Source organism: Podarcis vaucheri, assembly GCF_965113315.1.
Source record: "Podarcis vaucheri genome assembly, chromosome: 14".
Taxonomy (NCBI): Eukaryota; Metazoa; Chordata; class Lepidosauria; order Squamata; family Lacertidae; genus Podarcis; species Podarcis vaucheri.
The window spans coordinates 27,864,673-27,892,597 of record NC_138752.1 but is presented as its reverse complement, the minus strand read 5'-3'; the positions used below and the strand labels follow the sequence as shown (position 1 = coordinate 27,892,597).

Below are 27,925 nucleotides of genomic sequence, written 5' to 3'. Positions count from 1 at the left end.
CCTTCCACCTCATTTGAAAATCAATTTGAATTTGCAAAAGTCAGAATTGTATGCCTTGTTCCCACCCCCCTTAGAAACACCCTCAAACTCAACAGCATGCATGCATTGTGGATACTGCGGAATTAGGCTGTTTTGTTTACAGTTGCAATCAAAAGCCCCACTGAGTGAAGTTGCTTCAGATTCTTTCCTTTTCTCTCCTAAAGTTCTTGCAAGTCTCTGCAGCCAAGGGAAATCCCGGCAGCTCCCAGGGTGGCCCCTCCAGGGTGTGGGGAATCTGCTTCTCGCCTGGTCCTTTCTCCACTCCTCTCCCCCTGCACCTCCTACAATTTATTCCCTCCCACTTCCTTCTCAAGAGCTGCTTCTGTCAGGGAGCAAAGAACGGCTTGTGGGATAAGCAGAAAGCTGTTCCCCCCTCAGAGTGGAGCTGCCACACTGCCTTGGCGTCTCAAGCGGATGGTTTGGGTCGGGTACCACCAGGAACTTCCACCACCCACATGGACTTCTACAGAGAGCTGGTGGTAGCCTGGGCTATCGGCCTGCTATCAGGTAAGGCAGGCTGTGTGTGGTGCTGAATCTCATACAGGAGCATAGCAGTGCACTGTGGCGGGTGAGAAGCGCAATTCAGGAGGAAGAAAGTGCTTAGGTCAGCAAGAAGACGCAGTTGCCAAATTTTCATTATTATTATTATTATTTATGCAGCAACTGAGAGATTTGCCTCCAATGCATGTAATGATGGAGCGGTCTGTGTCCCCTCCACTTTTAAAATGCAAAGGGTATAAATTCTTGCAAAGTTTCAGAGGGAGGAAGTCGAGAAGTTCTTTGCATCTCAAGTACATTAAGCTTTTGGCACCTAGACCCAGTTTCGAATGCTTCAGTCTGCTTCCTTTTTAAGCTCCCCCCCCCACAAGCAGCAAAACGAAGTAACTTTGTTTTGCTTTTTCAACTTTCAGAGAGTCTTTCTTTGCTGAAAACTTTTGCAGTCCAGTTAACGACTTGATGGTACCCGTTATTATGTTTAGGTGCTCAGTCCTTGATGGTATCCATTATTATGTTTAGGTGCTCAGTCCTTTTATTTATTTTAGGAGATGCAGCCTGGCCCCCACATATGGTTTGATGCGTGGCTGCTGGCGTGCGTGTTGAGTTACAGTAGAGGAGGGAGAGGGTGAAATTTTGCCTTTTTGCTGGCTGCATTCCGGCAAACTTAAAAACTCTGTTATGTATGGAGGGGGCTGAGCTGATGGAAGGGGAGACGTGTTTGCTTCAGTTATGTTTGACATCGTTCTGTGCCCAGTTCCAGCTCAGAAGCAAAGGGAGGGGACGGAGGGAGGGTGCTCTGCTGTGAGATTTTCAAACAAAAGAGAAACTTTTCCGGCTTGTGAGTGGAACTGTGGCTCTGGGACAGCCCTGGGGCTTTAGGAGGGGTTCCAGTCCATTACTATTTCTAGGAATGTTTCAAATATAAATATGTACCTTTCTCCCAAATTGAACAAAACTGGCAAGACCTGAAGGCAGCCACAGCATGACAAAGTGTGGCTGATGGAGAGAGCTGGTATTGCGCTTTTCCACGTGGACACGTTGCTGTGTTGTGCCTGCCGCAACCCAGCTGCACGCAGCGACGGGCTAGCCTTTTTCTTCCAGGGGTGGCACTTGATTCAGTCATGACTCTCGCTGTGCTCTTTGGAGAAGTTGCCCTGCACATTACACCCCAGCGGCAGGCAACAATACTAACTAGACAGGAAAGTTGAAGTTTTGTGTTTTCCTCCTGCATTTAAAGGGAATCAGCTATAAGGCTGCAAGTTGGCTCCTTGCTTTTAATGTTGCAGTACCATGGAATTCGTTCCCACAAGAGGCAGTGATGCCCACCAACCTAGGTAAAATAAAGGGACCCCTGACCATTAGGTCCAGTCATGGCTGACTCTGGAGTTGCAGCGCTCATCTTGCTTTATTGGCCGAGGGAGCCGGTGTACAGCTTCCAGGTCATGTGGCCAGCATGACTAAGCCACATCTGGCGAACCAGAGCAGTGCACGGAAACACCGTTTACTTTCCTGCCAGGGCGGTACCTATTTATCTACTTGCACTCTGCCTGCTAGGCTGGCAGGAGCAGGGACCAAAAAATGGGAGCTCACCCCATCATGGGGATTCGAACCACCGACCTTCCAATCGGCAAGTCCTAGGCTCTGTGATTTAACCTACAGCGCCACCCACGTAAATTCATAGAGGAAAGGGCTGTCAGTGGCTACAAGCCATGATGGCTATGCTCTTCCTTCACATTCAGAGGGAGCAGTGCTTCTGAATACCAGTTGCCAGCAACTACAGGAGCGGGGAAGGCTCATGTGCTCAGGACCTGCTTATGGGTTTCCCAGCAAGCTTTCCTTCTATTCTTACAGAAGGCTAGTAAAAAGTTGAATCTGAAGGATAGGTGGAGATTTGCCTGGGACTGGCTCCAGCTGCATGGGTTACTGTCCTACCAGTAGGCTGGGAGTGGTCCCTTTCGATTCCACACTTCCGTTGTTATCGGAACCACCTGCCCCAAGTGGTGAAGTGCCAAACTGCAGCCTTTTCAGAGAAGAACTTTCTGGGTTTTGGTCTGGCTCTGCCCATCAGGCTAGCTATTGGTTCCTCTAGGGCAGGAAGGAGTGTATACTTCCTGTCTCAGTGGTGCCCATCTTAAGAGCTTGGTCAGCCTGTCCTATGGTTTATTGTCTGGTTTTGGGTTTTGGTCTTGACTCCAGGGATATCTTCTGGTTCTGACTTCTGATCCCAATTGGTCTTTGGTCCTGCCTTCTGCTTCCGCTCTCACTCAACACTGCTGCCCAGGATAGTTTGTGTCCAAATGTTCCTAGATGGAGACATTTCGTTCCTGCAGTTACAGTGGTACCTCGGGTTACATACACTTCAGGTTACATACGCTTCAGGATACAGACTCCGCTAACCCAGAAATATTACCTCGGGTTAAGAACTTTGCTTCAGGATGAGAACAGAAATCGTGCTCTGGCGGCGTGGCGGCAGGCCCCATTAGCTAAAGTGGTGCTTCAGGTTAAGAACAGTTTCAGGTAAAGAATGGACCTTTGGAATGAATTAAGTTCTTAACCCGAGGTACCACTGTACTTATATCAGTTTTTGGCCACCCAGGGGGCATAGTTCCAGAATGTCATGCTAATTTAGGACAGGTATGGATTCCAAATCCATCCAACCCCATCCTGCATGGCCAGTGAGCAGGGACGAAGGCAGCTATAGTCCAGCAATGTATATTGTTCTTGTCACAGTGGTGCTCAGTGGCTACAGTCCAGCAATGGTAGCTATTAGCCATGATGGCTACGCTCTATCTACATTCAAAGACAGCAATGCTTCTGAATACCAGTTGCTGGAAACTGCAGACAGGGAGAGTGCTCTTGTGGTCGGGTCCTGCTAGTGAGTTTCCCATTGGTCCAGCGGGTTGGCCACTGTGAGAATAGGATGCTGGACAAGATGGGTCATTGGCCTGATCTAGCAGGCTCTTCTTAGGTTGCTCCAGCTGATTATTTACATAGTGCCAACAGTGTGCTCGGTGATTTACAGAGAGCAAAAGGTCTGGTCCCTGCCCCACAGGAGCTTACACTCCAGAGTTTGGCATGGGAGAAAGAACTGAGGAAAGGGAAGGAAATGAAGGCCACAGCTATACAGAGAAACGCAATGTGGCTGTTTCAGTTCCACATTCTTTAATTTAGTTATAGGCTTAGTTGCAGCCGGGCCTGGGACCTCTGGGGTTGTGCCAAAGGCTTAATGGAAAAGGTGGTTTTGTGGAGGGATGTGGAGGAAGTAAGAGAGGCTTCATCCCAGCCTGGGCTGAGATATCTCAGGAAAGTGTTTCTCTTAGCAATGCTTGAATATTTTCTTTCTGGGGGATCTCTCCAAACTGTTGGAGAATTTCAGGAATCCCAGAGAATATTCTGTAAAACGCCACCACCACCCATCTCAAGTTCTCTGCCTGTGATTGAAGCTATGGATCCTGTAGTCCTTGTCTCTTAGCCCATGGCTTCTTTCATCTGCGAGTATAAACTACCAACAGAATTTCATTCAGTATTAGAAGATATTTTTATTGAGAATTTATCATTTTCCTGCTATTCCAAAACTGTTTGATAGTTTTGCCTCCCTCCAGAGCAAATGCAATGGACATGCATACAATTTTACTGCCCTGAAAAATGGATGGATGGATGGATGGTTTTTGGGGGATTCTACTGTTGTTGCATCAACGCAGATGAAAGGAAGTCCTTCTTCACCCAGTGCATAGTTAAACTACAGAACTCCCTCCCACAGAAGGCAGTGATGGCCGCCAACTTAGATGGCTTTGAAAGAGGATAAGACAGATTCATAGAGGAAGATAAGGTTGTCAGTGGATACTAGTAGTTGGAGGCAGTAATGCTTCAGAATACCAGTTGCTGGAAAGCACCAGAATGGAGTATAAATCATAGAATTGTAGAATTGGAAGGGACCCTGAGGATAATCTAGTCCAACCCCCTGCAATGCAGGGATATGCAGCTGTCTCATATGGGGTTTGAACCTGCAACCTTGGCATTATCAGCACCACGCTGTAACCAGCTGAGCTATCCAGGCTCCAATGTGCCGTTAATTGTTACTGCTTTGAATTTTATTGTGCTATTATCGTCCTTAGTTGATCATGCAAACTGTGAATCTGAATAGTGCTTTTTAATAGGGTAGGGGATGCGTTTTTGGAAACAAGGGGGCAGTGGCCCCCCAGAAAATTTGCAACCACTGGCATGAAAGATACTCTTGGGTCTTTTAGTTATACTCTGAGCAAGTGCCAATTTTGAGGAGCATTTTGCCCTCTGGGGTCCCACTTCTCTGCTTCTCTGCTGTCACAGCCTGGCTTTTAAAAAACCTTTGTTTTTAAACTGTGGTACCAATACTCTTTTCCTCCCTGGTTGACTAGCTGGATGAATAAGTGTTAACCAGGCAGGCAAGGTGATGAGGGAAAGTCTCACTGGCCACAGATGCAGCACCAGCTAGCTGTGCCAATGGTCTAACTACTGGCCATTTTAATTTAAACAGTGAGACCAGCAATCAGGCCCCATCTCTGGGGTTGTGGGGCCAATGAGGATTCTGGAGGACTGAAGGGGTGGGCCAATCCCCCTCAACCCGCCCTCTTGCTACTCTTATTGACCCCACAACCCCACAGGAGGTAACTGATAGCATGAGCTGGCTGTCACTCTTGCCCTGGCATCAGAGATGTTTTTAATTAAAAATGGTGGGCAGCTGGAGGCTTCCTGTCATGGCCTGCTAGGCCACCAGCTGTTCTGATGTGAGCACTGACCTCAGTAGAGGTAGGTCAGGGCAAGGGTACCCTGGACAGCTCTGTGCAGGGCTCAAGATGAATATCGCCTGGGAGCAGGGCTCAGGTGTTGCTTCAGCAGCAGGCAGGCTGAACCTTACATAGGTGCTGCAGCTCTGTCCCAGTAGCTAGACTAGAGCAACCACCACTGAGTGGTTCTTCCCCAGCCTTTTCCAGCAGATGTTTGATCTCCAAGCAGGGCTGGGAAGGATGCTCCCTTTGAAACTCTGGAGAGCAATGGCCAACCAGTGCAGACAATGGATGGGCCAATATTCTGGCTGCAGCTCCCTGTGTTCATGTGTGTTAAGGGAAACGTGGTAGCTCAGTAGACGAGCATCTCTTTTGCATACAGCTAGTCCTAAGTTCAAATCCCAGCATCTCCAGGTAAGGCTGGAGCCGCAGCCAATCAGTGTAGACAATCCTGAGCAATATGGACCAATGACCTGCTAGAAGGCAGCTTTCTATGTTCCACACCTACTTCTCTGCCCAGAGAAAGATACCTGCAAAATTCTGTGGCCTCAGTTATACCCTACCAGAGACCCTAATATTGCAACCTTATTGCTGGTAAGATTGACCTTTATTATATTTGGGCAGGCTAATTTAACCATTTGAATTAATGTCACTATTTAATATTTCTCTCTGTTTTCTTAAGAGTTTTCTTCTGGTGATAATATTTAATGTACTTCCTATCTGCTTAATGATATTTACCATGTATGTTAAAATAAAACTTAATAATAATAATAATAACAACAACAACAACCACCTTTAGACCCCCAGTAGTCACACATATTAGCTTTACTATTCCAAGACTGTTCAGAAACAACCCAAATTCAGGGCTAGACATTGATGTTTATTATAAACAAATCAGACCAATATGTCAGCATAAATTAATCCCTACAGAATTTCCACTGGCTTGCTCGGCCCAATTTGAACTTTTAAAACTGCTGATGTACGAATTCATTGTCCATAATTGTGCATGTCACTTTCTACAATTTATGTGGTTCCTCAGTAGCGGGATAGATCTCCTCTTCTTAAAGGAGTTGCTATAGTGACTTGTTAATAAATACTTAAGTTCCAACCATTACGTAGATGCTAGGAAGGAAACGTTCTCTTTTTCATAAGCATACTTGCTCACTCTGTTAATTCTAGGCACTCCCCACAGAACCGTCCAGAATTTAACAAGGAAAAAAAGAAAAGAAAAAGGGAGCTCTTAAAAAAATGGGAACAGGGAGAGATCGGCAGAGTAACCCAAAGTTACGCAGTATTTTTAGCTTCACATATGGAAGTGAGTGGGTTGAAATCTTGATGATCGCAAGCCATAAATTTCAAGTCTGAATGGCATGTTTTGGGTGAATGTACATCCTTAAGATTCCTGTAAATGTGTGATTCATTCTGGAGAGTGAAACACAGGAAACCGCCTTATGCTGAGTCAGACCCATTGGTCCATCTATCCCAGTATTGTCTACACTGACCTGCAGCAGCTGTGGGGTTTCAAGCAGGGAATCTTTCCCAGCCCTACCTGGGGATGCTCGTGGGGATTGAAGCTGGGACCTTCTGCATTCATGGGAGATAATTTCTACCACTGGAGGACCAGGCACCCCATTGAGTGCCAAAAGAAGTGGGGATTCTGGCTGGGAAGGTGGCTGCATTGCGGCAGTTTGCCAGGAGAGGGCGCCGGTCTATTCTCGGCTGTATTTGAGTGCCACCATCAGTGCTGCAGGTGGAAGGCAGCACTGCAGCAGCCAGCTTATCAGCAGTCAGGTGACACAAAGGGCCAATAGGATTCCACCTGGCCCTATAAAACCTCAGTCTTAGGGATGGCTCCTTGCCATTTGCTCCTTGCTGCCTGCCCTGAGCTTGATTTGCCTCACCTCCAGGCACCCAGCCCTTCTGTGACATATCAACTGGCCAACAGCAATTACTCCTTCTTACAAGGCATTATATTTTTTTTTTATATATAATCATATTTATTAAAATTTCCAATAATACCAGAATAGGAAAATAAGAAAGATAAAGGAAAGAAAGAAAAAGAGAAACTAATTTAGAGCCTTCTTTTCATAACCTTCTTTCTGGGACTTCCTCCTTCCCCTCCCGATTGTATTCCCCTTTATCTAAGTTGGTTCCACAAGTTCTCATCCCCAATTAAACCTAATATATTTTACTCATAAACCAATTTAAATTTACACCATCTTAACATCACTCCTCGTCTTATAATAGAACAAAATTTTCCCCCAAGATCCGCTCTCATTCCTTCCACGAGTTCCCCCTTTCTAAGAAAAAAGAAAAAACAGAAACGTAAAATATCAAAGTTATAAAGAATATAAGATAGAAAATATAAAGAAATTCAAAAAGTTGGTTACAAAGCCTTTGGATTCTAAGGTTCCCCCTCCCTTCCTCGGTTTTGATTCCCCATGTCCATTTGTCTGTATGTTGTCGGCCTGGAGATCTTAAGTCCACAGCCAAATTTATCTCAGTCCATCATGCTGGTTTCTTCGAATTTGGTTGTTTTAATGATGTTTAACTTCAAAAATCCAATCTAATAGAGGCCTTTAATTTTCTTTAATCTTTTGTTGCTCCTCCCATTATTCTTTCCGTGTCGTATTCAGTCATCTACTCTTTTATTTCTTGGTTTCTCAGGTTTCTGTCTTGTTCAGCTGTCAAAACATTCTTGTTCCAAAATTTAATGTCTCTACAGAGGTTTGTTTTTCAGGGACACAGACTAACGTCCAGTTCCTTTCTTGCTTCAATAGAAAATTCTATTGTTTTATAGTCACCTCTGTAGACAAAATAATATTTCAGTTCTGCAGCTTTCCCAGGAGATAAGACCTTTGCACATCCCAGAGTAGTTTTCCACATACGACACTTGTAATGTCCCGAATCCCCTCTAGAGGGATTACAATAACTTTGTATCCTCTAATCCAAAAGTCAATTTGTTGTTTCTTTTCCCCGACAGTTTATATCCATATTTGTATCAAATTGTAACAAAATTAACCAGCAAAGAACTTGTAGCAAAGTCCTCTTTATATTTTCCAGTTTTGACAGCTCCTTTGACAGCTGTCAAAATCTCCATCTCTCTTCGCCAGGCTGTCCGAATCGCCCCGGTTCCCGGGGGGGGGGTTGCTTTTTTCCTCCTCACCCTCGACTCCTCTCCTCCAGCACAGTTCTTATAATTCACATCGTGGAGTTGGTAATTTTTATCATCAATAAGCTTCTGAATCGATCTTGGTTTCTCAGTCCTTGTTTTAGCATGTTTACAATCAGGGAGGGGACTGACTTCCTTTTTTGGATCCCCTCCCGCTCGTGCCAGATCCGGAAAAAATTTTCTTTTTTCCTCCTTTTAAACCCGGTTGCCCAATTACTCACGGGTTGTCGATCAATTGTCCGATTTTCCTTTGGAAGAAGCCAGCGCTCTCCGCCGAATGGCATGCGGCTGCGCCCGGCAGGGGAAGCGGAGGACTCAAAGCACCACGCTACTCCCCGGCGCCCGATCCGTAGCCTTTAAAAAGGCTCCTTCACGAGCCGGGAGAGCGATAACGGTGCCAGCCGAGTCACCATGTCCACGGGATCCGTTCCCGTGGTTTCTAAGGGTCCCCACGTCGCCGGCGCGGTAGGACCCAGCCCCTGCCGGGCCGACTCCCTCTGGAGCTCGGAGGGAGTCCGCCATTCGGCGATGGCGCTAACCCGGAAGTCTACTTCTTACAAGGCATTATATCCCACTATTTCCTCCAAGGAGCTCAAGGTGGCAGACGTGGTTCTTCCCCTCCTGAATTGATCTACACAACAACCCTGTGCAGTAGGCTGGGCTGAGAGGCAGCGACTGGCCCAAGGTCATGCAGTGAGCTTCTTCATGGCTGTGTGTGGGATTTGAACTCTGGTGTCTCCCAGTTCCTAGTCTGGCATTCTAACTAGGTCACACGGACTCCCTTCGCACCTTTGGCCTTTCCCTTGAAGGTAGGATGATGCCTTGGTTTGTTGGAGCCATCCTCCTGTCATCCAGAGGAATGGAGCAAAGGTGTGAGCAGGCAGAGGAGGTGTTGCTCCTTCTCACCATCACTTCAAAGGAGAGGGAGCGCACCCAGAAGGTGTTGTCAGGAGCCCCGCCCCTAAACCCTGGAACAAGCCCTGATTCCTAGCGTGGGTTATAAGTTCTCTCATGGCCAAAGATAAAGCACAGCCATTGTCTTCTGGACAATTCAAAGCCACACTCTTTTAAAAGCAAAAGCATTTGTTTCTTTGGCATGAAGAATTTGCACACCAGCACATTTAATGCTTTTAACAAAAGTTGCTCTGGATGGAGAACCAGAAATTGAGAACCTCCCCAAGGATGAACCACGTGAGTGTTGGATGGCTATACAAAACGTGAACTGGATGGTTTGCAAAAGCAAAAAATCATGGAAGGGGGTAGATCTATCCATGGCTACTAACTTGAGTGGTTTTGTACTTGCAGGCAGTATAACTCTGGAATACTTGCTGCTGGAATTTGCAAGGGCAGAGAGTGCTGTTGCACCCGTGCCGTGTTTTGTGGGCTTCCCATTGGGATATCTGGTTGGCCACTGGCCAACCGGACTAGACGGGCGCCCTTTGGCCTGATTCAGCAGGGCTCAGCTTGCATTCTTATGTGCTCTGATGAAGTGCAGGCCTGGGGGTTCCCCCTCTCTATTGCCCCTTGCGACTCTCCATAAATTCTCCAAAATCAATACTTGAAGGAAAGGTTAATCCTAGGTGCTCAGAAGCTGCTTTGCATGGACTGTTGGTCCAATCTAGCTCAGTATTGCCTGCATAGATTGACAGTGGCTCACCAGGGTATCGGGCAGCAAATCTTCCCCTGAAGATGCTGCTGGAGATTGAACCTGTGACCTTCTGCGTGCAAATCAGGTGCTCTCCCATTGAGCTATAGTCCTTCCTCTAGAGGGAGCAGGCAACTGGCCACCTGGAGAGGGTAGGAGGGTCACCTTGCAAGGAAGAGGGTGGTTTCCTTGCCTTATTGCCAGGTATCCCCAGCCAAAATATGCTATGAGGGTTTTCCGAAAGTCCAAGTGAGGAAAAACACCCATCAATCCTCATGTCCAAATGATGGCTGTGAATTCAACTCAAGTTTTATCCCTTCTCTTCTCTGGGCCAAGTCCTTTCTGTTTTGACAAAGACCAGACATTGCCTTGGTCTCTCTTATATTTCCACTATATTATAAGACAGCAATTAGATATGGCAACAAACATTCTTTTGAATCTCCTCATTCATTGCTGGCTGCTTAAAGATCATTCCAGGGGCCAGTGGAAAAGAAGAAAGGGCAATATTTCTGGTTTCTCCTAAATCATACTGTTATATGTCACCCCAATCTCTGAGCGATGAGATAATCCAGGGGTCCCAGACGCTTGCCCATGTTCAGATTCCCTGGAATGTGAAGGTTAGTGGAGACTGTGGTGTCTTTAGGATATACGGGTGGCACTGTGGGTTAAACCACAGAGCCTAGGACTTGCCGATCAGAAGGTCGGTGGTTCGAATCCCCGTGACAGGGTGAGCTCCCGTTGCTTGGTCCCTGCTCCTGCCAGCCTAGCAGTTCAAAAGCACGTCAAAGTGCAAGTAGATGAATAGGTACCGCTCCGGCGGGAAGGTAAACGGCGTTTCCGTGCGCTGCTCTGGTTCACCAGAAGCAGCTTAGTCATGTTAGCCACATGACCCGGAAGTTGTACGAGATGAGCGCCGCAACCAGAGTCGGTCATGACTGGACCTAATGGTCAGGGGTCCCTTTACCTTTACCTTTACCTTTACAACCTGTGCATAGGATAGAGAGGCTCAAAGCAACAGATCTTGCTTCTCTTTTTGTCACAGCTTTGGATCCAGCACAAAGCAAGCATGCCTTTCTGTCTCCTGCTTTCAGCTCAGCTCACACACAACTCTCTGACTCTTGTTCTCCTACCTAGCAACTAGGTGAGGGGGTGGAAGAAATGCCCACCCTTTAGCCTGGAGGGCACCATCCCTTAGCTGTAGCTCTTGCAACCTAGCTCATTCTTTTGGGATGCTGATGAGGACACTTAAGTGGCCAGCTCAGGGCAAACTTGTCCTACTAGTTCAGCAATAGAATCCTCTATTAAATTCTAACCCACAGTGAGTTCCTGATCTCAACAATTGGAAGGGGTGCAAGGCATCATTCCGACTGACCTCCCCCCCCTCCAAGCCCCCAATAATACAAAAGCTGGAATGGTGAAGTGGGGAGCACTGTGAGTCGAAGGGCCAGAGCTCAGTGACAGAACATCTGCTTTGCATGCAGATGGTTCCAAGTTCAAATCCCTGATGGCATCTCCGTGGGGAGCTGGGACCTGGGAATGTCCCTTGCCTGAAGCACTGGGAAGCTGCTGCCAATCAGTGTAGAAAGCACTGCGCTTGATGGACCAATTGCCTGAAGCAGAACAATCTAGTACCTTGTGATCCTCGACAACTTCACTCCTGTCCCTTTTAAATTTATCCTAGTGTTTTGAAATGTTTTAACTCGTAATGCCAATAAAGGTATTTGTATTTGTATTTGACCAATTGTCTGACCTGGCATAAGTCATCTTTCTTTACTCCTATGTGAGTCAAGCAGGTCAAACCTCATCAGGGCTTCAGCTCCAAGAAGTTTTGAAGCATGTGTGGTGATGATGATGATGATGATGATACTTGACTATTTTAAAGCATTCTTGTAACAATTACTAAACTATGTCTGAGGCACTTTGACTATTCAATAGGAGCACATAACTATTATGGTTGTTAAAAAAAATTGTGCAAGAAACTTGTGCAACCTTAGGGCACAATGACACTGGTCTTTCCCATGGGGTGTGGTGTGGGGAAGTGAAGGCAGCTAGGGGGCATTTTCAGCAGAAAAACAACATGAGGGTTAAGAAGACCTTTTCCTTCACCTGTTTCCACTTTTAGTACCCTCTGAGGCTGCATTTTTGTTAACAAAAAGAGTTGCCACACAGTGTATATTGTGGAACAGCCTTCACCAACTGGGTGCCCTTGATATATTTTGGTTTACAAGTCCTATCAGTCCCAACCAGCACAGCTAGAGGCTGTTTTAATTCTTTTGATTGTGCATTCATGATGATTTGTGCTCATGGTGTTATCAGGGGGGTCATACACTCTCCCATTTTCAATACTGCGTATGCCGCAAATGTTTTGGAGTGAACACGCTGCCACATTTCCATCTGGCTTGTGTTCTGTAGCTTCCTGCTGAAATTCTGTCACTTTTTATAGCACTAGTATTTTGGGTTTGCAATTTTTGTTTTGTTGCACTGTAGTGCAAGAATCCACCCACCACCCCGCAGATAGTAGTGTGGTAACATTGGGAAGCATCACCAGACAACTAATAAAGCAGAATGGTGTGTGGGTGGTCCAGTATAAATCAATCACTAATGCAAAATCACTGTATCAGTAACATAGAATCAGAGAACTGTAGAGTTGGAAGGGCCCAAGTATCGTCTAGTCAAACCCCATTAAATACAGGAATAACAACTAAATCCCTGACAGATGCCCACCAAACCTCTGCTGGAAACCCATTGAAGGAAAGTCCACCTGCTTCTGAAGTTGTCAATTCCACTGTTGAGCAGCTCTTACAATCAGAAAGCTCTTCCTAATGTTGAGTCAGAATCTCCTTTCTTGTCAGTTGAGTCCATTGGTTTGGGTACTACTCTCTGGAGCAGTACAAGAAACCAAGCTGGCTCCATCTTCAATGGGACAGCCTTTTGGATTTTTAAAGATGGCTATCATATCCCCTCTGTCTTCTCTTCTCCAGACTAAACATCCCCAACTCCTTCAACCATTCCTCATAAGGCTTGGTTTCCATACCCTTGGTCATCTTGGCCACCTTCCTCAGCACCTCCTTTTGCAAAAGATACCTGCAAAATAAAAAGCAAAACACCCCACCAGTCTTCACACAAGCCCTGAGTGGGTCTCATGAGAGGCTGAAAGCTTCCAGAGTCTCTATTCTGCCCCCCCACCCCCAACTACTTATAAAAGGGAATCATGGAAAGGAGAAAACTGGAGAAGGCAGAGGCTGCCTCTTGATGAAGGAGAAAAGAACTCTGGGGCAGGGAGTGGTGTGCTGGGTCATCTGTTTTCTTTGCCCATGATAGTTTGATGGGGAGATAGAGGGACCGCAAAAGCGGGAGGAGGAAAACTTGTGTTCCTGAAGGAAGGAAAGAGCAGCTGCTTTAAGCTGCAAGGGGTGTGGGATGCAGGGACTTGTGACATCAGGATAGAAGTATTTTAAATCTATATGTATATAAAATAAATCTGATGTAAGCTCTCTATTTTGACACGTTGAAATAGATGCTAGCTGTTGCTGTGTGGATCAAGGAGTGCCAACCGCATGTCAAAAGGCCTCCCTTCTTGCCAGCTCAACATTCTTCCCATTCAGAAACCAAGCACCCTTATCATTAAATAATGTTAATATTGTCTCATCGACATAATAATGGTAAGAGGTAAACACCAGATTTTTGAGATTCTCAGAAGGCTCTGCTCTGGGCAGGAAAAAAATAATAATTTTTGTTGATGAAATGAAAAAGAACTTTATCTTCTGTCACATGAAAATTCCACCCTGGATTTATAGCAGGAAACTTAGCCCAAAAATATGATCACGGTCCTTCTGTTCCAAACTGCAAGAGTTATTCTTTTATTTATCACCACTGTCCAGAAATACGATACGTGCAGAAAGGGAGAAATGGCAGAAACTCCATTCAGAAGATAAACACAGCCAGGTAGACCTTGTCTCTTCCCCTACTTAATCCTCTTGCTAAGTGGCTTGGCCCAGATAAAGACTTGATTCCTGCTCCAAGTCCAGGCACTGAGAAAGAAAAGCAAGGTCTCTCCAGTTCCCTTGGAACCCGCTTCTGTTTATACTGCATTGCACCCTTAATTGATGTAAATGATGAAACAATGAAACATTTCAGCCTTAATTATTACATTGACATTTTCCAGCATAAAAACTTAACTTCCAGCTTTTGAAAAACAACGAATTTTAAAATTGCAATTCAGGGAGAGGAGTATTAAATTCACACTTGCAGCCTTAAAAAAAATCATTTTATTTATTTTGTGAATGTAAAACGGGCATTGTGTTCCCTTTGCGGCACAACTTGATTCTGTTCATGTTTGTTTGTCTCAGGATTCTGCGATGCCTTCAACATTGACACGAAGAGGCCACGAATTATTCCAGGCTCTAAAGAAGCATATTTTGGCTATACGGTTCAACAGCATGAAATCAATGGGAAGAAATGGTAAATGAATACCACATTGTGCCTAAACTGGATGCTTATGCTGTGATGTTTCTTCCTATGCTTTTGGCAAGGCATTTGTCTTTTATTATGTCTCTAATACAGTCCTTAATCAAATGCTGGTAAATTGAATTTCCTTTTTACCTGCTCACACATAACATGAAACCATGGTGAGACCCTACCTTGAAAAACCTCCATGAGCCCCAGCAAAGTGTCAGGATCATGCACCCTTCTAACTCTTTTCCTCCCTTGCAGGTGGGGGAAGGATTTCCAATTTTGCTTTCACAGAATCTTGGCTTAGTGCTACATGCAACTCAGTTGATGTGTTGTACAATAAATGAGGGTTAGTTGCTAAGTGAGTGAACTTCAAACTCTAGGTTATGAATCTGGCTTCCTAACTAACCATGGTTTCTTGTACGCCATGGTTTATATGTAATGTTAAAGCCAGAATTCTTTGAAAGAGAAACAAAACCTTGCAGAAATCTTCCTGCTGGCCATGCAGGAGGGGAGAAGAGACCACATGAGCTTGGCATTTTGCCTGAACCCAGAAAAGTTCGCTCACATAGCAGGAAACCAAGGTGAATGTAGGCATTGTTGTTGTTGTTGTTTTTAATTCAACTTACATACCGCCCTATACCTGGCGGTCTCAGGGCGTTTCACTACAAGACCACAACATATAAAATCAAATCCAAAGCAGTAACCCAATAACACCCCCAAAAAAGCCATATTCTAAAAGGGTGTTGGATTAAAATGGAAGGCCTGGTTAAAAAGGAATGTTTTTGCCTGGAGCCTAAAGGTGTATAATGAAGGTGCCAGGCAAACTTCCCAGGGGAGAGCATTCCACAGATGGGGAGCCACTGCAGACAAGGTCCGTTTTCATGTAACCACCCTCCAGACCTCTTGAGGAGGAGACACACGAAGGAGGGCCTCAGAAGATGGTCTCACGGGCCGGGTAGGTTCATATAGGAAGAGGCAGTCCTTGAGGTAGGTGTAGTGAACACCTGAAATATCAATGCTAAGTGTTGTTTGTCCAGATGGAATCATGTATGGCTTTAACTAAAGGGAAGAAGCTAGTTCAGTTCATGAACAGCAAAACCTGTGCTTCCTTTTTAAGGAAGGGTGGAACAGCACAGGACAAAGGTTCCCATGTTCCTGGTCTGAAGCCTTTAGAGCACAGACTGAACATTGGGAAGCAAAGAGGGGGAAAGATCATTGCATTGGATAGGTCTTTGTGCAGCTGCCTGTTTTGCGACTTTGACCAGTGATGCAGATCTGAGCATCTTTCCAGGCAGCCCTCCAGACTACCGAGGTAGCATTGTGGTCAGTGAGGGCATTGTTTTGCTTGTGAGGATCAGATGTACACAACAGGAGTTCCCCCCAAATGTCTTCAGCATATACTTGCTTTCCCCACCACTCTTTCCTTCCAGTCTCGTCATGTTTATTAGATGCCTCACCAGTTCTCAGTGAGAAATTCAGTCTGTGTGTGATTAAAAAAGAAAGAAAGAAAAAAGCAAAGGTAACTGTTCTGGCCTATAAGAACATCTACCTTGGGGCAACTCATTTCTTAGGCAAACCAAAATGTCACTAAATAGTGTTTGGCTTTTGAGTTCCACAGAACAATTCATCAGTCTAAGTGGTAAACAATGTGGATGGGTGGAGGAACAATAGGCTGGTGGTATAGCCCTTTGTGTCTACATCTGGTCAGAGTCTGAAGATGGAGAATGAGAGCCCCAAATCGAGACTAGGAGCATCAGAAGTTGCCTTGTACCAACTGGGACCCATTGGTCCATTGCCTACACTGACTTACAGCAGATCTCCAGGGTTTCTTCCCCAGGAAATGCAGAGATTAAAGCTGGGACCTTCTGCATTCAAGACACATGTTCTTCTACTAAGCTATGGCAACAATCTGGTTGAGGGCAGGACATGTAGCACTGTCCTCCAACACCTCATTGCCACCCTTCAGCATCTTCCGTCTGAGGCCTCTGCCTCACTTTGCCTAATGGTAGGACCGGCCCTGTTCAAATAAGGTTTTGTTAGGGGCCTTGGAGGTTACTGGTTGCACCAAGGCATATTGGGAAGAAGGAACATATAATGGAAGATCCCCCATCTCCTTGTGTGTGTTCCATGGCAGCTGAACATGTGAATGGATTCCCAGTAACAAACCTTCTCTTTGAGGTGGTGTGAAAGTTTTATCTGTGATGTTAGATCTGTGGAGACATTGCCATCTTTGTGTAATGGGTGTGTGTGAGAGAGAGAGCAAACTCCGAAAGCTCCTTCCCTTCTCCTCAAATGCCTAAAATGAACCCCATGCAATAAAATAAGGAGCTAAGGATTCTTGTTTTTACCCCAAAAGCAAAAAAAAAAAAAAAAGGAAGAAGCCATTGTAAACCCACCATGACTCACAAAGTATGAATCACTAAACAAACAAGCCATCTATACTACAAAACCAACAGACGTATGTTTCGCTACCAAAGGATCCAGTATCCCAGCGATTGTGGTGCCACTGTCAGCCAGCTCTGCTAGATGTGAAATTGGCAGGAGGCAGACGCAGTGGAAAAGAGAGCAAAGCCACAGCGTGATGTTAAGAGGGAAACCAGATGACCATCCCTGAAAGGCAGCCTGCAAAGATTCCAGAATTCCAGCGAGAGGGAAAGCAAAGGCACCATCACACAGCTGAATGGCAAATGGAGAAATTCTGGGCTGTGGAGGGAAGATGGTTATAATAACAGCTCTTACAAATCCTGGCATCCGACCAAGTATTTAAAGAGGAATTTAAGCTCACTGAGCATCTCGGATTCTTTCTTTGGTGTCTTTCCCCCCAAAGATACTTTTTTAAGAAATTCCCTCAGATAACTTATGTGTGTCATATAAATAAAAATCTGCTGTCTTGGTTGTATAAGATGTGGAATCCATGAAAAATTCCAAACTGGTTCTGTAAATGCCATGAGCCTGAAGTTTGGGCCTCCTTTGGGTGTAAGCGTTGGTGGCCAGCAGGCTGAGACGGTGTTACTCACCTGGCTTCCCAATACAGAATACACCAAGTAGGGAAGGGACAAGGTGGCAGGGAGGTTGGTGCAGTGGCAGAGCCCATATCACAGGGACCTCCCACTACCTTGCCTACCCACAGCCCAGGATGCTTTGCCACCAGCCATCACTGCCTCTTCCTCCTCCTCTTCTGCTGCTGCCACCATGGCCTGAAGCGACTGGAGACAGCCCAGGGTAGTTCCAGTGCTGAATGAGTCTGGAGAGATGAGCAGGCGGCAGTGCAGGGGGAGGGGAATGGCCCTCATCCCCACCAAAGTTGTCCTTCAGAACATCTGCAAGGGCTCTTGTACTGGTGGGTGGGTGAGTTTCGCACAACAGAGCATCTCAGTGCAGCAGTCGAGCTGGTAGAAATTCAAAATGTGACAGATTAAGCTATCTATCACTCAACCAAGTTACCAGCAGCCTCTTGTGCAACAACATTCTGTCAGCAGAACAAACAGCCCCCCCCAGACGGAATTCACCGGAACTCAGTTCCAGCACTTGTCAGGTGGGCACCATGGCCATTATAAAAGAATAAGGGAGGTGTTTCTGATGAGTTCTGGCACCTCTTTTTCTAGCACTGGGAACAAGTATACCACTAAGTGACTTTAACTTAGCACTCTGTTGGATGGCTTTGGGGGGGGTGCCCTCTTGCTTGTTCCACCTCCCTCAGAAATTCAGGATAGTGGTGACCCAGGAGAGGGCCTTCTCTGTGGCAGCCCCTTAGTTGTGGAACTCCCTCCCGACAGAGGTGTGTCTGGCTTCTTCACTATTCAGCTTTTGGTGAAGGCTGAAGACACACCTCCCTCTCCTCTGGTTTTTGATCCCCGAGATATGTGTTTTCAGGGCCCACCATATTCCTGTGACTGTAATCTGCTTTAACTCTTTTTCAATTCTGGATTTCAAATTGTTGCAGTCCGCCCTGGGACTTATTGGTGAAGGGCAGGTGATACTGCTTATACTACTATAACTACATTAGTAATGCAACCCCTGGAGGGCATCAGATTGAGGAAGGCTGATTTAGAGGGATTTTGAGAGCGGAAGAGAGGTGGCTGGTCTCTTTCTATTGTGTCTGTGCATGTATAAAAGATCTGTGCAGGGCTTTCGGGGGCAGACAGCCAAGAGTTACACATTTGGAGGAGGGGGGTTCAAATATAACCAAGGTAGTGGAAAGTCTAAAAAGAAGGAATCCAGATTCCCAAATTCCAAGGGAGGGGGTGGGAGACGTAATTTGCACCGCTCCAAAATCCAGCCAGCGCATTAGATCATCTTCTCTCTTCATTGTCTTTCCAGATCGGCAATTTGAGTTCATTCCTTCCTCATTAAGTGACCTTGGCTTTCCCCCACCCTTCAAAATAAGCCTCCTTTTTCTTTTGAAATGAGCCCAGCCACAGTCTGTTGGTATCGAACCAGGTTGCATTGGACAACGCCACTTGCTTTTTCTGTTGTTTTCATGTTGTAGCTACCGAAGTGGTCTGAGACATTTTTGACAGGTGTGCTGTCTGTTGAAACTTGTGTATGGAATGCAGGCTCCACATACATGCTGGTAACGTAAGCAGCTCCATTGGCAAGGGTCTGGCAGGGGATTCTGACACAGGCCTGGGTGGGTTGGAGTTGCCACTGGCATACGGCACAGAGATAAGAAACCAGAGTGATAATCCACTTGTATGGAGGTGGAACTTTGTGGCCCCTTATGATGTCCCTCTCTCCTTACGTGGGCAGAAGGGAGAGTTGCTCATATTTTAAAAATGGAGAAATCCAGGACTTTAGCATGGCTGTGAGCAGGCAGCAGCCTGTTGTGTCCTGCCCCTGAACATAGGAAGCTGCCTTATACTGCATCAGACCCAGAGGTCCATCTAGCTCAGTGTTGTTAACTTTTTAAAAACCTTTATTAACATTGTTAACAACCCCAAAGTGCAGTAACAGGGTATTACATCATACCTTATACAAAACCAACAAACAGTAACTATTAAGAAGTAGAAATGGTGACATCCCTACATTATTTTCTGAGCTGGCGTGGATGGTGAATGCTGAGCATCTAAGCCTGAAGCATAGGAAATAAAATCCCACCACATAACATAAAAGCAGCCTGGATCCACCATCCCCCTGGAAACACATAGTTCATATGTATATTTTTCTCTGCAATAGCCAAAGTCCATAAGTTCTTATACCACAAAGACAGATGTGGTTTTGCAAGGTTTTCCATCGCTGGGCTACTGAAATCCTAGTTGCATCTCACTCACATCCATGTACCAAGCTCTGCAGAGCGACAAGCTTTCATGCTGTCCAACCACATATTCAGTAATGTCAGTTGTGAGGAAGCCCAAACAAGTGATTTAAATATTTTAGAGATTTCTTTATATACTGGGGACCAGAATAACAAAACCCGAAGCCATTTCCACTGAAGATGTAAAGGTAAAGGTAAAGGGACCCCTGACCATTAGGTCCAGTCTTGACCGACTCTGGGGTTGCGGCGCTCATCTCGCTTTACTGGCCAAGGGAGCCGGCATACAGCTTCCCGGTCAAGTGGCCAGCATGACTAAGCTACTTCTGGCGAACCAGAGCAGTGAACGGAAACACCGTTTACCTTCCCACTGGAGCGGTACCTATTTATCTACTTGCACTTTGACGTGCTTTTGGACTGCTAGGTTGGCAGGAGCAGGGACTGAGCAACGGGAGCTCACCCCTTGGCGGGGATTTGAACCGCCAACCTTCTGATCGGCAACTCCTAGGCTCTGTGGTTTAACCCATAGCCCCACCCGCGTCCCAACTGAAGATGTGTTCATTCATAATTCCATTTTATCCAAATTCTGTATTAGTCTGAGGTATGTTCAGGTGATATAATAGTCATCTTCAGATCTCTGAGACACCATCCCATGAAAGATGGAGAAAGCTAATTTTCTGCTGCTCTGGAGGGTAGGACCCAAATCAATGGATTTAAGTTACAAGAAAGGAAATTCCGACTAAACATCAGGAAGAACTTTCTGACAGTAAGAGCCATTCAACAGTGGAACAGACTCTCTCGGAAGGTGGTGGACTCGCCTTGATTGGAGGTTTTAAAACAGGGTTAGATAGTCACCGGTCAGGGAATCTAGCTGTGATTCCTGCATTACAGGGAGTTGGACTAGATGACTCTTGGAGACCCTTCCAACTCTACAATTCTATGATTCTGTGATGCCATATAATCAGAAATAAGATGGCAGATTTATTCAGACAGCTTTTTTGTCCTCATTCTTGGGGTTTCCTAGTGTTGCAAGGCAGAAGACCTACTGAAGATCTTTGGGGGGAAGGAGTGGGGCTGAGCAGCTGAAACTCACTCAGCCTACGATGGAAGCAGGTCTCCTACCTACCCAAGCATCCATCTGGGTTACGAGGGTGGCTCTTGGTGGATCACTGGCCCCAAACCATTGGACTGAGTTCTAAAGATCAGGCTTTCAGCTCTCAAAGGGCTCGTCTTGTTTCTTTTCTCCCACCCCAACCTTTCTTTTCTCCGACAGTTCCATTAAACTTGGATTTCCTCTTCCCCCGGTGATCTTGCTCGCCTGCAGTTCCAGGAAAAGGAAGAGTCTGCCTGGCTTCCTCTCCTCTCCTCGAGCTTCTGCTGCACATGTGTGTTTCCAAATGCTGACGTGACCATTTTCTAATTCTGAAAGATCATCTTTTAAAAATAAAAAAGTCCAACCTAATTGCATACTTTACCCTCGGATATTTTGCAACAGCCCATTTTTCATCCTGAAAAGAAATGGCATCTCCTCATGAGAGCAAAGCAGGCGGTGAATATGAAACTCACCCTGAACCCTGGAGGGTGAAATGAGTTTTTATGTGCAAGGCTGGCCTGCCCTGATTTGATTACTGTTGCTGAAGTATGTGACAGCTGTCCAGGTCATGAGAGGCCTGTCCCCTCCCCCAAATGTGAAGGTTTTTGATTTTTTTTAAGAGAAAAGGTGAATAAGAGGAAACATTTATGTATCTTTATACAGTGGTACCTCGGGTTAAGCACTTAATTCGTTCCAGAGGTCCGTTCTTAACCTGAAACTGTTCTTAACCTGAGGTACCACTTTAGCTAATGGGGCCTCCCGCTGCCGCCGCATGATTTCTGTTCTCATCCTGAGGTAAAGTTCTTAACCCGAGGTATTATTTCTGGGTTAGCGGAGTCTGTAACCTGAAGCATCTGTAACCTGAGGTACCACTGTAGAGCACACAGATGAATTGTGGAACTTGTTCCCACAGGACACAGTACCTTCCAACATTTCTCAGATGAAAATAGGAATGCCCTAGTCCACAAAAACAACAACAATTTTATTATTTATACCCTGCCCATCTGACTTGGTTGTCTCGGTCACTGTGGGTGGCTTCCAATAGATATAAACACATAAAAAAAATTAAAAACCTTTCCTATATACGGCTGCCTTCAGATAAGATACAGATACAGTGGTACCTTGTTTTGAGTCCAGGATCCGTTCTGGAGCCCCAGACACTCGACAAAAGGGACTCTTGACAAAGTGCTGCTCTGCACATGCGCACAGAGCGGTTTGCGCTTCTGCACATGCGTGAGCTGCAAACCCAGAAGTAACCTGTTCTGGTACTTCCAGGTTTGCTGCGGACATTGGCCGAAATGGACGCTCGACGGGGCTGACACTCGCTGAGGTATTACTGTATAGTTACTTATCTCCTTGGCTTGAGGGTCACACAACTTCATACCCTCCAACGTTTCTCCAATTAAAACAGGGACGTCCTGAGGAAAGACAGGACATTCTGGGATCAAATCAGAAACCAGAACAGCTTCTGTAAATCCGGGACTGTCCCTGGAAAATAGGGACACTTGGAGGGTCTGCAGTAATGGCCACCAACTTGGATGGCTTTAAAAAACAATGAGACAAGTTCCTGGAGGAGAAGGCTATGAATGGTTGCTAGCTAGAATAGCTGTGCTCTTCCCCCACAGTTTGAGGCAGTAATGTCTCTGTAGTTGCTGGAAACTACAGGAGGGGAGAGGGTTCTGAGTCTTGTGCTCATGTTTGCTGGTTTCCCAGAGGCATTTAGTTGGCCCCTGTGATAACAGGATGGATGATTAGATGGACCATTGAGCTGATCCAACAGGCTCTTCTTATGTTCTGCAAAGGCAACACAGAGACTGAGGGAGCAGGAAGCTGACGGGAATGGGCTTGAACTGGTTGTAAGTAAGGAGGCAGGCAGGTGGGGGGTGGTTGAGAACAGAGGGAAGCTGGTGGGGCTGTGCCCCACTCTCCTGAAAGGACCAGCCCTTGCTGCCTAGCACTCTTCAGTGTGTGCATTACATCTCTCGGTCTCTTCTCTCTCTAATCCTTAAAATGGCACAGAGAGGCTTCATGGCTGAGCAGGAATCTCAAAGAGGCCCAATCCAGCCTGAGAGCCGCAGGGCTCCCAGGCCTGTGTTGTTGGTTACCTCATGAGCTCGGAGGAGCTGGTGGCAAACCCTCCTATACTTTGGGTAATCACAGGAGCAGACATGACGTCCTCTGTCTTACTGTAATGTGAAAAAAAGGGAAAGGGACTCTGGGGAAGCCGCATCAAATCTGCTCTGAAGATTTACAGCAATAATTGTGCTGATCTGGAAAAGGAGTTAGTCGTTTCCCCAGCTTTCTTGGCTGTCAGTCTTTGGTGGTCTGGCTTGCGACTGGATGCACCAGTTTGGGGTTTGAGAGGGGGAGCGGGAGCGGGAGAAGGAGAAGGAGGGTAGGTAGGATAGACTATTATTATTATTATTATTATTATTATTATTATTATTAGGTTGCATCCAATGTTAGGCCTACTCAGAGTTGACCCATTGAAGTTAATGGACACAACTAATTTTGGTGGGTCTACTCTCTACATAGGACTTAATTGGATACAGCCCTTTATTATCTTAATGTTGTTGTTACTTAATTTTTGTTGTTGCAACTTTTACACACACAAAAACATCTGTGCAAAGAAAATGAGAAAATGAGCCTATAAACCAAATAAACAAGATAGGGTTAGCTATATGAATTGCACTGCCGCCCACCCCCACCCTCACCCCACAGTCTTGGTAGATGTTCAGAAGTGCAAAACCGAGTGGCGATTTTAGCCTCATTTCTTGTTCAACACAGAATTGCATGGTCAAGGGCTTCTTGAACTACAGATGGGGAAAGGGGCTATGTGGGCTTTAATATATATTTATGCCTCCATGTGGAAGAATCTGTGTTGCACATCAGAGACGGTTTACAGAGGGGGAGCAGGCTGTATTAGCCTTTTGCATCAAAAGGAGCAAAGAGTCTTATGACACTTTAACAACTAGCAAATTAATAATAATGATGATTGTAAATTCCTTTTATTTTGTTTTTTAAAAAATGATTTTAATGCTGTAACCCACCCAGGGACCTTAGGGTGGAAGGCTGATAATAATAATTATTTATAACAATTATTTAATAAATGAAGAATGAATGAATGAATTGCAGCATTAGCTTTCATGAAACACCGGCCACTTCATCATGCATTCAGCATAATCCAGAGTTGCAGAGTCCCATATGGATGGGAGGAGGAGTTGTTGTTTTTTAAAAAAGTGAGGTAAGAGAAAAATGAAATGCAGGAAAGTTCAGAGAGTGATGTTTCCATACTTTAACAGCAGCCATTCCCAAGGCTATGAAAGGGACAGAATAGGGTCCCGCTTTCATAGGCGCCGACTCCATGGGGCCTGAGGGGGCCCGAGCCCCCTCAAAAATTCGTTTGGGGGGGCTCTGCCCCCCCAATAATCTCGGGCGCCCCTCCAGCAGAGCGCCGCCGCCGCCCCTCCCCCAGCCCAAAATGCACAGGGTCGGGCTGCATGCCTCCTGCCCTCCCTCCCGAGCAAAAGCTCCACCCAATTTCATTCGGAGCTGATTAATAGGCGCAGCACGCTCTCCCCTATTCGCTCACGAGGAGGCGGCACCACTTTATCTGCATATTCATGAATTTATTTATTATTCATGAGCTTTCGCGGGCTCCCCCAATATTTTTTATAAGTCGGCGCCCCTGCCCGCTTTTCAAAAGGATATGAAAATCTTTGTGAATCACCCTGCTGCCCTCCCAGCCCAGTTCAGCTCAGGACTTAATATTCTACATAGGAAGGAACTCTAGAAATAACAAAGCATTGCCAGAACTGAACTGTTGTTCCTGAATTTGTTTCAAATTGCGGGAGCCAAAGAGATTTTCGACAGAATGCTCTCGCACATATTTTTCCCCACTCTGGAAATTCTGGATCGCCAAAGAAATTGGTTTTGTCTCCTGCTTGGATTGTGGTTTATTGTCATTTCAGTGCTCACTGCAAACTACAAGTCCCATTGTATTCTCCCATGAAAGCAAAGGAGGATTCATTGGCTTCCATAGGCCTTCCTTCTGTAGTAAACACAACTGATATTTCCCATCGCATATGGACTTAATCATACAATTATAGAATTGTAGCATGGGGGGTACCCCAAGGGTCATCTAGTCCAACCCCTGCAAAGCAGGAATCTCGGCTAGATCACATATGACAGAACTCTGCTATTTTTTAAAATTGATTTTATCATAAATATATTGATTTTATCAAAAGCATATGGACACACTAAGACAGGGCTTGGCAAGGTTTTACCTGCCTAGGCTGGTAAAGTCCCACGGAGATCTCTCCATGGGCCAGATTGTGTGCATGATTTCCAGCATCTGGGCATGCGCAGACACAATTTCCGGCGCCTGGGGATGCACAGATGCGATTTCTGGTGCTGCGGAAGTGAGTCTACGTGCCGTGCCAGTTTAGCACAGCACACGGGGACTAGCCAAGCAGGTGGCTCAGTTCGGGGGCGGCTCGGGGGCCAGTTAAATTTCCCCCAATGGGTTGCTTGCAGCCCATGGGGCACAGGTTGACGACCCCTGCACTAAGACATAACCAAACAAACAATAACAACTATACATGGAGCATATTCAGTATATATATATATAAATTACAGAGATGCAGTTACATGTAGTTAAGTTTTTAAGATGAGTCTCTATAGCCCAGCCACATTGAGGAGTGAATGATGGGAGGAGTACTTATATGACTCTCCATCTTTATATATTCAAAAAATGGAGACCTCCAATGAAGGAGAGTCCACCACCTTCTGAAGTAGTCCATCCCACTGTAGTTCACTCCACTACTAAACAGTCAGCTTGACATTGATACCAGGAAAAGTCCTAGAACAGATAATTAAACTGTTGGTCTATGAGCACTTAGAAAAAGGATGTGATTATTAAGACCCAGCATGGGTTTCTCAAAAACAAGTCAGGCCAGACAAATCTCATTTCTTTATCGGATAGAGTTACAAGCTTGGTGGATCAGGGGAATGCTGTAAATGTAGAGTATCTTGATTTCAGTAAGGCTTTGGACAGAGTCCTCCATGATATTCTTGCGGGAAGCTGGTAAAAAGTGGGATATACAAGATAACTGTTAGGTAGATTTGGAGCTTGTTGACTGACCAAACCCAGAGTGTGCTCACTAATGCTTCCTCATTATCCTGGGGAAAAATGATAAGTGGGGTGCCGCAGGGTTCTGTCCTGGGCTTGCTGTTGTTCAACACCTTTATAAATGACTTGTACAAAAGAATTGAGGGAATGCTCATCAAATTTGCAGTTGACACAAAATTGAGAGGGGTAACTAATGCCACAAAAGACAAAATCAGGATTCAATCTAACCAAGGCGGAATAGAGTGGTAATATGACTTTCCTTGATCTGGACACTATACTTCTTTTGATGTAGCATAGAAATACATTAGCTGGTGTGTTTTGTTTTGTTTTGTTTTGTTTTGTTTTGTTTTTGCTGCTACATCACACTATTGATCCATCAACCATTCTATGCAGTATTTTTGGTTCTGAAACACTGATAACATAATGCAACTCATGACTGCCTCCAATGGGTGTTTTTTGTTGGGTTTAGCAAAGCAGCCCTTATCAATGTATCATAACCCCAATGTAGCTGGCACGTGGGGCTGTTTAACTGTAGGAGCATTCCCCCAACTCTCTGCTCTCCAGACGTTCTGAACTACAACTCCCATCAACCCCTGCCAGCCTGTCTTGAAGAACCCATTTTATAGATCAGCTCCCACCCTCTCAAAGCAGTATAGAGAAATGATTCAAAGAAGCTTCCATATGCCAAGCAGTGAATTAAGAGATGCACTCCTCAGAAGATGCTATGTAATTAGAATTATCCCTTCCAAGCCCAAAGCCACAGTCACTGAGAACATCTGTTTAGATTACAGTTGTGTCAGATTTGGATGAGAGGGCTTGATTTAAAACAGGAAGAAAACACTCATTATGACTTGGGGAAAGAAAGCAAAGTCACCTCATTGCTTGTTAAAGATTAAAGAGAATATTTTTGTGGGGATTATCCCATTGGGGAAACATATTTTTTTTAACCTAAGGAAAGGTATGAGCTGCAAGAAGGCAACCAGCTGGAGCCACTTGGTAGAGGATCTGCTTTGCAATCAGGCAGTCCCAGGTTCAATGCCCAGTTTCACCAAGTAGGGGCCAGAAATGTCCCCTGTCAGAAACCCCAAAGTGCTGCTGCCAGTCAGTGTAGACAATACTGAACTAGATGGACCCAATGGTCTGAATCGGTATAAGGCAGTTTCCTGTGTTCCTGAATTGCCAACAAAATGAGAAGAAAGGTCTTCCAGGAAATGGCATTGTATTTTGCACATCCTCTGCGGAAATACCTGTTTCATTCTCGATGTAAACAATTCAGTTAAAAAAAAAGAGAGATGCTTAAGCAGGGGTGAGGAGACCTTTGACCCTTCAGATGTTGCTAGACTACAACTCCCATCATCCCTGCCCATGCTGCCTGCTGGGGCTGATGGGAGTTGGAGCCTGCAACATACGGAGACCCACAAGTTAGCAAACCCTGCTGCAGTCTACCAGCTGGAGGGCCGCAGATTCTTAGAGCATGGAGTTGTAGTAACCAGGTGATACCAGCCCTTTTTGCCGTGGATGGGGCGGAAGGTGGAGCCAAATTGCAGTCTTCATGCCAGAGATGGGGTGGACAAATCCACCAATTCTGGTTTCTCTGTTTTCCAGTCTTAACTCCAGTTTTTCACATTTCCACATCAGTTTGCAAATTACTGTTGTCTTTGTCCATGGAGTTTTCTTGGCAGGGATACTGGAGTGGCTTGCAGGTTCCTACTCCAAATGGATCACGTTTGGTCAAAACTCTCCATTATGGCCTGTCCGTCTTGGGTGGCCCTGCACGGCATAGCTCATAGCTTCTCTGAGTTATTCAAGCCCCTTCGCCACGACAAGGCAGTGATCCATGAAGGAGCGTGCTGGAGGAGACTCTTGAGAGTCCCATGA

General features: G+C 45.7%; 1 protein-coding gene across 1 annotated transcript in view; it reads left to right on the top strand.

Moving 5' to 3' along the window:
* Positions 1-350: 350 nt before the first annotated feature.
* The window catches only part of ITGA11 (integrin subunit alpha 11), an 89,905-nt gene continuing 62,330 nt past the window's right edge, over positions 351-27,925 (top strand). The window contains exons 1-2 of the mRNA XM_082198320.1: positions 351-546; positions 14,467-14,578. Of these exons, the coding sequence (XP_082054446.1) occupies positions 495-546; positions 14,467-14,578 (164 nt within the window). The 5' untranslated portion in view covers positions 351-494. The remainder of the gene's footprint in view (positions 547-14,466; positions 14,579-27,925) is intronic.